The 13,164-nt window shown below is 35.9% G+C and overlaps 1 protein-coding gene across 3 annotated transcripts in view; it reads left to right on the forward strand.

The window, feature by feature from the left end:
* The window catches only part of RNGTT (RNA guanylyltransferase and 5'-phosphatase), a 183,455-nt gene that overhangs the window by 88,045 nt on the left and 82,246 nt on the right, over positions 1-13,164 (forward strand). For all 3 annotated transcript variants that reach the window (XM_085217658.1, XM_085217657.1, XM_085217655.1), the window contains one exon: positions 6,915-6,983. In XM_085217658.1, coding sequence (XP_085073784.1) covers positions 6,915-6,983 — 69 coding nt within the window. The remainder of the gene's footprint in view (positions 1-6,914; positions 6,984-13,164) is intronic.

Below are 13,164 nucleotides of genomic sequence, written 5' to 3' on the forward strand. Positions count from 1 at the left end.
AAAAAAATTGCTGAGGAATTTTCTTAATTGTAGTAGTCAGTAGGAGCAACTTAACAGAAGTTCTCCATCTCTACATGCTGTGACTCGGGACAGTTTTCCAAAAGATTACTTGGGACTGAAGCGTATCACTTGAAGAGTCACGTTAATATGCACGAGAGGAAAGGGTTTTTCCTCTGCCTCCTCCTAGCTGTCTGAAAGTTGATCTAAACTGATGATCTAGGCTATGTCATCTTTGGGACAGGGAGGGAAGAAAGCAGTGCCAAAGGTACGTCTTTGATCCTTCTTCCCCTCTCTCCTTTCTGTTAATTTGCACTGGGTTTCTTTGGGTCAGCTGTTTCACTTGAAATCCTAAAATTAGGTGGGGGGGAACGGTATGCCAAATAAAGGAAATGGATAGCCTGAGGTTTTTATTTATTTATTTCAGAAAATATGCACTCCCTTTAACTCCCAAAGCTGTACATACCTCTGAGTCATTAAAGACGGATTGGAAAGCTTTGTCATGTATTTGTAGAAATTTCAGTGCCAGCAGATGTTGACTTCATCAAAGAACTAAAACCAAAATTTCCCTTAACGCTTCATTTTGAGTTCTAACTCTCTTAAAATGGGAAGTAGACAACTTCTTGAAATTATTTTTTAGTATGTATAAGGTTTGAAATTGAGTTAATGTATATTAAATAACATACCAAGCTATCCCCATCCAAGTATAGGTACTTGCTATTATTGGGTACTTTTTCACTTTGGGACTGAAGCTGCGTGTTTAATTCTTGATACTGCCTCTAATTTAATTTTTAATAAAAAAGAAATTACTGCTGCAGAATGGGGAACTAGAAAGATTCAGGATAGAAAGAAAGAAAGTATAGCTAAAGCTCACCTTAACGTGTAGAGACAATTCTGCTCATCTATTATGAAGCTGCAAGTGGTAATACTTTAAAGCATTACAGAGTACCCTTGGTATCATCTTAAAGCTTACACCTCACCACCAAGCATGTTTTGTTATTATTCAGGAGGCTTCCTTTTCAAAATATGTTAGAAGGCTGGAGTTTATAATGTAAATAATTTAAATCATGCCTCCATCATTATTCTGTTGTATTTATTAGTTTTGGGAGTGTCATCATTGGGATGAATCTGAGCAACTGCTTTTTGTAATTTTCATTTAAACTCAATTTGTTGTATAATGTATTCTGTAGAATTTCTGATGTTATTCAAAGTAAGGATTTCTGAAATGTGCAGTAGGTTGTTCTTGATACAGTTTTTTTTTTTTTTTTTTTTGCCCCCAAACAAGGAAGATTCAGATTTCCATCCTATTTTTTAAGCTGAATTGTTTTGTGAAGCAAGTTTTCAGTATTTTTATTCTGGTTTACTCTTCAATTAAATCCAGGAATGCTAACCAATGGAAATGTTAATTTTTGTTTTACAAATCTTTAACTGAATTTGTGATTCAGAGATTCTTTCTTCAGCTGTAATGTAGTAATAGACATAAAATCTGTTTATCTTGTGAGTTAGCAAAATGTATATACTTAGTAGCAATATGCATTACATTAATTCACATATGTTTATCTGTTTTACTGAATGTTGTTAAATGAATACATTTGGAAACATTCCTCTTTGGATGTAGAACTTTCTGGGATGACTTACATTCATCAAATACCAACGTTTAAGTAATTAATTATTATTTTGAACTTGGGAAATTGAAGCCTCATTAAAGAGTATTCTAGGATTATACTTTTGAGGGCTGCTGAGAAAATTGCCATTTAAAAAGGAGTTGATAAATCAGAAAACTACAGAAACTGGCAAACAAATGTAATGTGTCAGTGTAAAATAAACCAGAAGTAATATCCACATTTATAAGCAGAGTGGTCCATCTCTTCTAGAGAACAGACAAGATAATTGTTTCCTTTCAGATAAGGTGCTAGTAACAACGGGATATTTTCTGAAGTCTGTATAATACGTTTGAAAAAAATCTGCAGTGTCTTTACGGAGATTTACTATTTATGAACCTGTGTCTGTAGAACCTGACAGTTCTCGGGATGTGCCAATTATTTTGTAGTCTCTTGCTGAAGGCTGTAATCATCAGATGAAGAGCTCGTCCTCTGAGTTGGGCTGAACCTTGCCTCAGTTAAGATGTTGCCTGTGGAAAGCAAGGCATGACAGGATGCTCGTGCTTGAAGGCATTTTAAATTCTAGTTAACTGACAATTCAATTGGTGGTTTATTTCTGTCTAAGTCTTTGGAATAAGTTACATTCCCTTTCCCAGCTTTCCCAATGGAGTGAGCAGGTAGATGACCAACAACTTGAAGGTGGCTGTGAAAAACTGTGTCAAGGCAGCTGTGTGCTGAACTGCTGTAGCTTGACTGAAAACTGAATGAACAAAGAGCAACTCTGAAATGGAAAAAAACATTCAAATCAGCATGCATTTTGTCTTGTATTATAAAATCCAAAGTGGTTCTTTTCTGCATCACCAAGTATTTCACTAGGTGAATAAGCTGTATCAGTTTTGAGTCAGAAACGCAGACAAAATTGTTAATATTTCCATTTTGTGACATAGTATATCCATAATAATTGTGTGCAAGGACCCGAGGCAAATCGCATTGTAGGAAGTCGATACAACTTAGCAGAAATATTAATATCATAAAATCACAGAATGGCCTAAGTTGGAGAGGATCTTAAAGCCCACCCAGTTTCAGCCCCCTGCCATGGGCAGAGCTGCCCCCCACCAGCTCAGGCTGCCCAGGTACCCATCCGAGCTGACCTTGAGGGTCAGCATCCCTACAGGGATAGGGCACCCACAGTTTCTCTGAGCAGCTGTGCCAGCACCTCACTGCCCTCTGAGTAAAACATTTCTTCCTAACATCTAGCCTAAATTTCTCCTCTTTTAGTTTAAAGCCATTTCCCCTTGTGCTGTCATTACCAGACCATGTAAAAGTCGTCCCCCCTTCTGCTTGTAAGCTCCCTTTATATACTGGAAGGCTGCAGTGAGGTCTCCCCAGTCATCTTTTCTCCAAAGGAAACAAGCCCAACTCCCTCTATCTTTCTTCATAGGAGAGGTGCTCCAGTCCTTTGATCATCTTCATGGCCCTCCTCTGTACCCATTCCAACAGTGTTGCATCCTTCCTGTACTGGGGGCCTCAGGCCTGGATACAATACTGTGATTTGGAATCTCAATATGTTGAGTTGCCATGAGATTTTTTTGTAGCAGAAAGAGAAGGCACAGTACTTATTGAACATATAAGTTAAATTACAGCTGGAAACTCCTAAGAATTACATGCCTTGTCTCAGAATTACACCAACATTAATAAAAAAAAAAATGCCAGGATTATGTGGAATTTATTCATACAATTGTTTTTTGTTGTTTTTCTCCTTTTCCTGCTAGAGGAGCCAAGTGATTTCTTTATTGTTATTTGCAGAGAGATCTCTAAAGCATGATTCTTCAGTTATCCACTCTAGAAGTTCTACTGACTGGCTTAGTGATTTAACACAATCAGCATCATCCGTTGTTAGCAATGCTTTTAATGACGTATGGCTACCTCTGACCTTAAAGAGCAAAGAGAAACCCTTTTAGTCTTCATAAAGCTCCAGTCATTTCATGGGATTCTACCGTTCTTTTTATTATATGGCTGTCATTATATATAGCAATTATTTTTAACTGGATTCAGCTTTAAATAATAAACTCTGAGATGAATAAATGGTTCATTACCATGTTCACCGTAAGCTGCAAGAAGTGAAAAAAGAGTTTCACAGGTGGAAATGTGTATCACGAGACCATGAGGAATAGCATGCTAGAGGAATTGGCTTGCATGCATCATTTACCCATCTTTTATAAAATGCCACTGAGATGCATTGCGTTTTATCTGATCCCTGGCAGTAATCCCAGTCAGGCAGGTGTGCCATTTATCATGGTGCCGATTAAAGACTGTTCTGTTCAACTTTAATTAGGAATTTTAATATGTGTGGAAAATTGTACATCATTTTGTATAAGATAAACTGAGATAACTGCATTTAAAGTTCATAAATATGAAAGCCTTACACCAATTATATTTCTGGTGTCAGAAATATTTGCTTATATGTCATGTGTTCCTTCTATGCTCATTATCCTGTCAGTTTAAACTTTCTGCAGTATTCAATAGATTTGTGTCCTGCTTGTCATAGATGACCTCAGAAAAGTTTAATTCTGAGAAATAGTATATAGGAAAAAGCTGAGATGAAATTTCTGTTCCCTTCTTTCCAATTCTTTTTAATAAAAATTTGTTTCTAGAATCCTGTAATAGTAATACCTGTAATTGACATAATGAGAATGGACTCTGGGTAGCCAGGAGCACGAAGGGCTTTAATTATCTATTCTGGTTTTAATTCTTATTTTTATTCTTTTGTCTTTGATGCCTAATTGACATTTCAGAAAAGATGTATTATTAAGATTACTGAGGAACTCTGAAATAAAGAGAATGACTTCAGTTCCTGAAACTGGATGTCAAGTTGATAAAAAGCAATCGCTTGAGTTTCCTGATTCTGTTGGAGTGGTGAATAAAAAGGAATACTAGAGTGTAATTTTGAAATGTTAAATACAGATTTTTTTTAATTTTTTTTTTTTAGAATTGCACTTTTCACCTCTTTTATGAACTTGTAGTAGTGCTGTAATGAAATTCTCTAGAACTTCTGTTAGATCAGAGTGGAGAGAGCTACAGATAGAACAGTAACTCTGTACCCTAGATTGCGGCAAAATGAAAAAATGTTTCTATGTTCTAAAGTTGTATTTTGGGAAAGTCTAAATGATACAGTTTCATGTAAGCTCCAACACCAAAGTAAACGTGTCCTTAAATTACAGTTCCTTTAAGAAATTATAAGCAAAAACAGAGGTGAAGGGGTTTGCTTTGCTGCTTTGGTTAATGTCTTTTAATGAGCTGGATAGAAATAGAATCATAAAATAGCTCATGTTGGAAAAGATGTTAAAGATCATCAAGTCCAACCACAGCCTAACCAAACTACCCTAACTAACAACTCTCTGCTAAATCATGTCTCTGAGCACCACATCCAAATGGTTTTTAAACACATCCAGGGCTGGTGACTCAACCACCTCCCTGGGGAGCCTATTCCAGTGCTTAACAACCCTTTCTGTAAAGAAGTTTTTCCTGATATTCAACCTAAACTTACCCTGGTGCAACTTGAGGCCATTTCCCCTCGTCCTGTCACCAGTGAGAAGAGACCAGCCCTGCCCTCACTGCAATCACCATTCAGGTATTGGAAGAGAGCAATAAGGTCTCCCCTCCGCCTCCTTTTGCCCAGACTAAACAGCCCCAATTCCTTCAGTCTCTCCTCATAAGGCATATTCTCCAAGCCCTTCACAAGCCTTGTTGCCCTTCTTAGGAAATGTACCTAATGAAGTGTAGCAATAGCTAATTTTAAATTTGTATCTTATTTTCAGTGATTTTCTTTCCAAATTACTTGGAGTGAGGTTTTTTTGGTGCTTGAATTTAATGAAATCTTTACCATATGTTTTTTTAAAATGTCAAGTATATTCCTATTACAGACTTCCCATGGGCTGGTAAATTTTGGAACTGCACTGCATCCCTCAGTAGCATTGAAAGTTATCTCCAGAAGACTTAGCTGGTTTAGAATTTTTTAAAATGGTGGTTTTTAAAAATGTTCTGGGAGTATTTATTTAAATATTTTCAATGTATTGTGCTGTAGCAAAGATTAACAATGAGTTTATGAAAGATCTGAGTAACATTGGATAATTTATTCAATTGTGAGCCCCAGTTGTAAATTTCAAATGATAATGGATCAAGGTGTGCTACAGATTCCAAATATCTGTTCTGTACATTGAGAACCATTGTTTCATGGGCAGACTTCTTACTCAGAGCAAATATTTTTAAGTTCTTTATCATATGGGAGTACTCTCATCAAGTGTGTTTTTCAGTTATGCTGTATCTACAAGTTCCATGGTGAAGGCTGTACTTGTTTGTGCAATTACAGTTGCAAGTATGCCAGTAACTGTGTGGATATGGAAAAAAGTGAATAGTTTTCATAACAAACAGATCACTTATTCTGTGTAAATAGCTTCAGTTTTAGATGAAATAACATGTTTTATTATTATTTTAATGGCCCTATATATATATATATTTAAATGTTTAAGCTTTTCATTTGTTAAGTGTTTAACTTCACTGCATTGACTTTTGCAACCCACAGTAAGACACAAATGCTGTTTCTTGACTCCTTTGAATATTTTCGCCCTTTACTGAGGGCAGAGGTTGTTACTTAATTTGAATAATTTAGTCAGTGGCTCTTTGTACAGAGGCAATGGTACAAAGCTAACGATCTAGGCCAGAATGTTGCTTTTATAACTGCTTGTGATTGTCAGATGTCTGTATTTGCTATATTTCGTGACAGTGTGGTAACTTACATGTCAGAGTTTATCAATTGTTACTAAAAGCACTTGGAACTCAGACAAATTCTTCGTCTGTACATTAAAAATAAAGTAATAACTACATTTTGGTAGTTGTTATTTTTGCTATAATCTGTTGATTGTAGCAGTGTAGCAGTCACTAGTTACTTACTTTTGCTTAAGCAGGTCATAATTTAGCATGGAAGTATATGATCCATTTTCCTAACCATTAGCTAGCTAGTTTCATTAGTTTGCATATGGAGATGTTTTTTTCCTATGGTAAATGCATCTCAAGGGATGTAGTCACATCCATACGGAATTCAGAATCTTCAGAATGTAAAACGGAACATGGGAGATCCATTCAGATGGTTGTTTTGCAGTAGTGTTGTTGGGTTACTGTGTTATGCTACAGTTGAGCAGTCTGCAAAACAAGAATTTTTGAAAATGCCCTGAAATAATCTACTTTCATGTGGAATACTGTAAAATGTTTATTTCTGGAAAAATTGAAAAAAAAAATAAAATCTCTTTTATTTTGTAGCTCCTGGAAGGAAGCTTTGCTAGAGAAGTTAGCCATGAAGTGGATGGATTGATATTTCAGCCTACAGGAGTAAGTAGCACAATAACTGATTTTTCTTCCTTCCACCCCAAAGGAAATTCTCATCCTCCCTCCCCTTTCATCCTCCCATCTACTGCTTAATCTTTAATTTGGTCAGGACAACTTTTTGAAGTTGGTTCTGATTTTTCCAGTCCTCTGAACTTAAGTTCACCTGATTGCAATTCAAGTTATGGTATGTGTGACTGTAAATTCATAGGTTAATTCATGGCAATAATTTTCAGAAATCAGCTCACATTTTTTTTGTGTGTTTCTAATATGGTATTCTACTAAATGAGGATTTTTTTTCTGACTGCATGACCCGTAGGTTTGAGCTCTTGCATTATTTTTCTTAAGGATGTTTCACACATTAAAATTTTAGTAAAAAGTTTAGGCAGTATAATGATGTGTAACTGTAGCGGGGGAAGTCATCAAAAATACTGCAGACATCCAGAAACAACAGTGTAAATAGTTAGTTCTCAAGCGGGAAAAATGGCTTTAAAGGAATTCAGTAGCAGGAGCTCTTCCAACCCATTCCTGCCACTACTGATTTGGGTACAGTGTCACACTGCAGTGTGTACTTTGTGTTGGTTTAGACTGTACTGTAACATCATCCACGTTGACATCTTTTCTTAGCTTGCAAAAGGAATAGATTTTGACTACTGGCAGTTTGACAGAGAACTCTAGCCTTCATATTACTCACAGAAAATACTTGTATTCAGTTTTCCAGATAAACCTTTTTCTGATTTTTCTGACAAACTTCACATATTGCTGATCTCAGCAAGCAATGCTAATGATGTGCTCATCTGGAAATAAGATTAAACTCTTTATTGCAAGTTCTACATCAACTAACCACAAAATGAATGATAACCAGACCGCAAACTTACTTTCTTTTTATATATAACTATTCAAAGCAAAGCTAGTAGGAGAAAGAAAATTCATGCTTGCGTAGGAAATTCTGATAATGGCTTAGAATACTGTTAAAACCTAAAGCAATTGTAAAGGCTTCTCAGAACCAGTTTTCTGAATATTAGAGGTTAACTGTAGAGATTTACAGTAGTTAATTTTGAAATGATATTTTCTACTTGAAATGAAATGTCTGAAGAATGTGAGTTTTTTATCCTTGCTGCTGCAGTAAAGTAATATCTGATATGTTTTATGTTTCTAGAACTTGTTTTCTGATTTAGCATACTGAGAAATTTATAACCCAATAAAACAACAGTTTGCTTGCATAAATGCTTGTAAAAGTTCTTCATCTTTAAAATATGGGTTATATTTGCTTAGTCCAATATAATGTTCAAATTTCAGCATTATTTCAGGTTTTATGAAACATAAGTTCATTGCATTTGTTATTAAAGTGGTTTTCCTAGATTAAGCAGTGTGCAGTTTTCTCGTGGTTTCTGTAGCTGAGAAAATGCAAATAACATATTCAATGTAAAAGAAATTATTGTACACTTGTTGTAAAATAAGTGCTAAAACTGATTAACTGGAAAGGTTTAAGCTGATATAGATAGCTGATAGTGCTTTTTTATTTTATTTGTAACGCGAACTGGGATTATTTAGTCTGGAGATGAGAAGGATCAGAGGAGACCTTATCGCGCTCTGCAACTGCCTGAAGGGAGATTGTGGTGAGGTGGGTGTCAGCCTCTTTTCCCATGTGACTAGCAATAGAACTAGAGGGAATAGCCTCAAGTTGCACCAGGAAAGATTCAGGTTGTACATTAGGAAAAACTTGTGCTGGAACGGGCTGCACAGGGAGGTGGTGGAGTCACCATGCCAGGGGGTGTTCAAGAAACATTTAGATGTTGTACTGAGAGACATGGTTCAGTGGGAAATACTGGTGGTAGGTGGAAGGTTGGACTGGATGATCTTGGAGGTCTTTTCCTGCCTTTGTGATTCTATGACTCTATGTGGTAGGAAATGCAATAGGTAGTAACACAAGGGCAACAATATAATAATGCATAAATGATCCCTTGATAATAATAATTGAAATTATTTTTCTTTTTATATTATAGTTGCAGTTGTGTGATGTGTTATACCACTTTTAAGAGAGAGACACCTATTGTTGAGTGAGGTAGAGACCTGAATTTTTGTCAAGGCGAGGCTTAGAGAACTTGATAAAAAACAGTTTGTCTCAAGTGAAGAGACCATGGCATATCAACAGGAAGACAGGGAAGTTTAGGGAACATCATCTGAGAGCTCCTGAAGTCTTATGTGCGTTTTGAGGAAGAAGAATGCAAAAGTCAATGTGAATTGTAAGATCACAAAAGAAGGATAAAAAAGCAGCAGAGAATGGTAGGTGGCCATTTACAGACAGGAAAAATTGAGGGGAAAAACACTAAAACACTTTCCATACCTTTAGTAGTTAAATGAGAGTACATAAATTAATTCATTATTTAATATAAGAGTGTGGATCTTATTTGTTGTCTTTTCGATGTTCAGTCAGAGAAGCTTCTCTTCATCTCTGGTCTTAGATGCTTGTTTCCAGATCAGAGAATATGGATATATTCCTCACAAGCATAGGCAACTCTGATATTGGGAGTAGAAACAGATGGAGAAAAATACTTTGTTACTTTTTGGTTTAATTATGTCTTATGATAAAAATCAGAATACCTGCAGTGATTTCTTAATAGGAGTGATTTCAGCAGCCTCTGAGAGCTCTGAGTTTGAAGAGATTTTTCATCGAAGTACTTGTGAATTGGTTCAGTTTTGAGAAACCGTCATGAAAAGAGGCTTGATGAAAAGAGATTTGTGGAAATGTTTTACTACCAAATTTATGGTTTTAGTTAGGTATAAAGTAGTTTGTTATCTTTTGGTAGTCTTTCTGTGTAAACTCGTTATGAATAACGAGTTTCTTGTACTGAAGCAGAAATTTGTTTTGTGTTATGTCTGGTGATGGTAGAAACAGCATTAAGGAGAAAAGAGGTCATTTTCTGTCAGTTTAGTTTGTTTTACATGATCATACTATAGTGCATTATTTTTCCTACTTAATTCACCACTTGAGTTGTTATTCATCTTGTGTATTACCCAGGGTATGAGAAGGGCTTTAGTTCCACGATGACAATTGAAAAACAGTGACAGAAGCCTCCCATCTTCTTCACAGCTTTCACAGATCATGAGAAGAGTATGTTTATTGCAAGTGATGGAGATTTTCTTTCTGGTTTATAACTTAAGAATGCTTTGTAGGTGATTTGATGCGATGTGTGCGTCACAGTAAACCCCACACGCCCATCGTACCAACCATTCTCTAACAACTCCATGATGAAAGACAAATATAAGACGATGTTTTCTTACTATTGTTTCTCTTCTTCCCTTTGTATTCTTCCTTTCCTCTGTTTCCTTTCCATGCATCTTCTTTATCCAGTAGCCTGTTTCCCACATTTCTTTTGGTTTCCCTTTTGTGTCCTTACTTCATAACACTCCTTTTCCTCACATCATTTTCTATCCATTTAAGATGCTCCTGATAAAACTCCTGTACAGTTAAGTCAGCTCCATTCCATTTGATCAGCTTTCTGATCCCTCTACATGTAACAGGTGGGCAGAGCAGGGACCGAAGCTAAGTGCTAATTAGGAGGAGTGAAACAGGCCAGCAGGAAACTTCATGGACAGGTATGTTGCCCAATGATTGTGCCCCAGACAATGAGCAGATTAGTTTGCAAGCAAAAACCAAACAACTTGTAGAACAATTTGTAAGTTGTGAATAAGATTGGAAGCTTTCAACCATTGTTTCTGAAAGATTGTTTCAAAACAGCAATCAAGACCACACGCATGTTTTAGAAAGCTTGTGGTTTGCCAACCTGTGTGGTTTTATTGAAAATATCAAAAATTGCCTCTTATCTTTTGATGGCAGAATCGGCTCTGACCTTTACCCACTCATCAGTGAAATTACTTCTGTTATCAGCCTTACAAATCATGCTTTCAGCCAGGTATCTGCCTGCAACTATCTAATTTTTCTGCTAGTAATTTCTTAATAACTGATCTTTTGCTGGCTAGAACTATTACTTTACCTTGCTTGGGAAGAGGATATAAGAATTATTTTATTACTTCAGCAGCCTAAAAGAAGGCTAGGTGGCCATCAGTTAGGAAGGCCTAAAGAAGCTCACTGATTGTGGAAAGCTGGTATCAGAACTTACTGTCTCTTTCGCCTTTTTTGCCTCCTGAGCTCACTGATTGTTTTGGCTCAGGCTGATTTCTGTTTTGTACTTCTGTGTTCTTATTTTGGATTAGGAGTGAAGTCCGGTTGTGTGAGTTCAGGGTGACTTCAGTGAAGGAAGAAGGGGACAGCTACTGAACTCTGTTTTAAGATGAAGTTTACTTTAAAGAATGGCTGAATTATTTAACTCATAACTCTCAGTATTGAATACTAACAAAAAGCTTAGCCTTGAAAATGAAAGGAGAATAATGAACAGATTTTTATTACTGGGTAACACTGAATGAGTTTTCAGTACATCTTACTTCCTTTCCCTTGGCAGACTTCATGGTGGTCTGAAGTGCTTGGTTGCCTGTTAATTATTTGTCCTATTATGATTGCACAGTAGCTGTTATTCTTTTCTGTCCTTATAAAAGTTTACCCAGACATCTCTGAAGCTAACATTAAATGAGCTATCAGCGAGACACTACCAAATGAAATACTTCTTAAAGGCCATGTTTTGTTTCATTAAGCAATGCCAGTTTCTCCTAAAAAAAAAAAAAAAAAAAAAAAAAAAAATCCTGTATAATTGGTAAGCGTTTCCTTCCACAATGTGTTTTGTTGGATCCTCTGCAAATTTTTAAATGTATACCAAGTCAGTTGTTGACCTGTATTTGAAGATTGAACATCATGTCTACAAGTGACAGGGCATCAGTTATTGTTAAGTATTTCTACTGCAATACAAGTAGTGGCTTCAGATAGACCCACATGTAGTCTTGGTGTATCAGTGCTGTTGTATAAAGATTTAGGAACAGTCATAACATGTTTTTGCACTTTTTGTGCTGCTGCAGGTTTTCCTTTCACAGAGAATTTGCTGTCAATCTCCTGAAGTACCACTGAGCTTTACAACTTCTTTCTGCCTATGAATAGTTGTTATACTCAATTTCCATGGCAATGTTCATAGCAGTTTGTCTCTTAAATTGCTAGCCATATCGCAAATATACCATCCTATCATATGCTTTATGAATGTACTAAAATGTATTTGGCAATACACTATTTCTTTTGAGTTTATTTTTTCTGTGACTATACAAGAAATATTTTTATACCAGTTCAGTTCTGCTTGGCTTTCTTGAGATGATTTGTTTTATACCTTTTTTGAAAATCAAAAAACTAGAAATTAGAAAAACTTGAAAATTAAGGAAAAGTAGCAGTGGAAATGTTAATGAGTAGCATCTAATTAAACTAATTAAGTCTCACTTAATTGAATTGTTAGAATCCTAGATAAAAGTGCTGTGATTTTTCAAACACAGTAAACTTCCATGATTTCCTGAAGTAATTGACTCCTCAAGAAATTTGATGATTTCTTACCAGTACAAACTCATAGCATCCACATTTGTCAAAACATGACCAGAGAGGAGCAGACACTGTTATTTTTAGTTCTGAATAGAATAAGAAAATGCCATAGTGAGGTTTTCTGTGCTTAAATTTCTTCTGTTGGTTTGCTGGTACATTTAGAGAAGCAAATGTATATGCTATTAGCCAAAATTGTTTAACCTGACTTCCTTTTTTTTTTTTTTTTTTTTTTGAAATGTTTGAGTAGATGTCAGTGACTTAAGTCTGATTACCTAAGGGAGGTGTTAATTCTAATTGGTATGTTATCTCATTTGTTTGCTTAAGACCTATGGCACCTGATATTCTCTGATTTCCCAAGTGATAAATCTAATTTTCAGTAGCTATCTAAACAGGTTCTTGAACTTCTGTTGCACATTTTAACCACTGGGCCTGACAACGGCATTAAGCAGGAAAGATCTATTTCTTATACTTTATGTTATGTGTACTGGTCAGCCTCAGGATTGCCAAAATATCATAATATAATGATGTCTGTATGTATCATTTGAGAGATTGTCTTAAATACTCTCTTTCTAGATGCTGCTAGATGTTGAGAAATGTATATTTTGTTGGGATAAGCAGAATCATTAATTGCCAAGGCTTTCAAAGTTGATTTTTTGCATAGCTTCTTTGTCTCAAAGTCCTTCCAAGGAGCTTGTGGAGCGTGCTTCCTTCACA

Source organism: Meleagris gallopavo, chromosome 2 (genome assembly GCF_905368555.1).
Source record: "Meleagris gallopavo chromosome 2, MGAL_WU_HG_1.1, whole genome shotgun sequence".
NCBI lineage: Eukaryota > Metazoa > Chordata > Aves > Galliformes > Phasianidae > Meleagris > Meleagris gallopavo.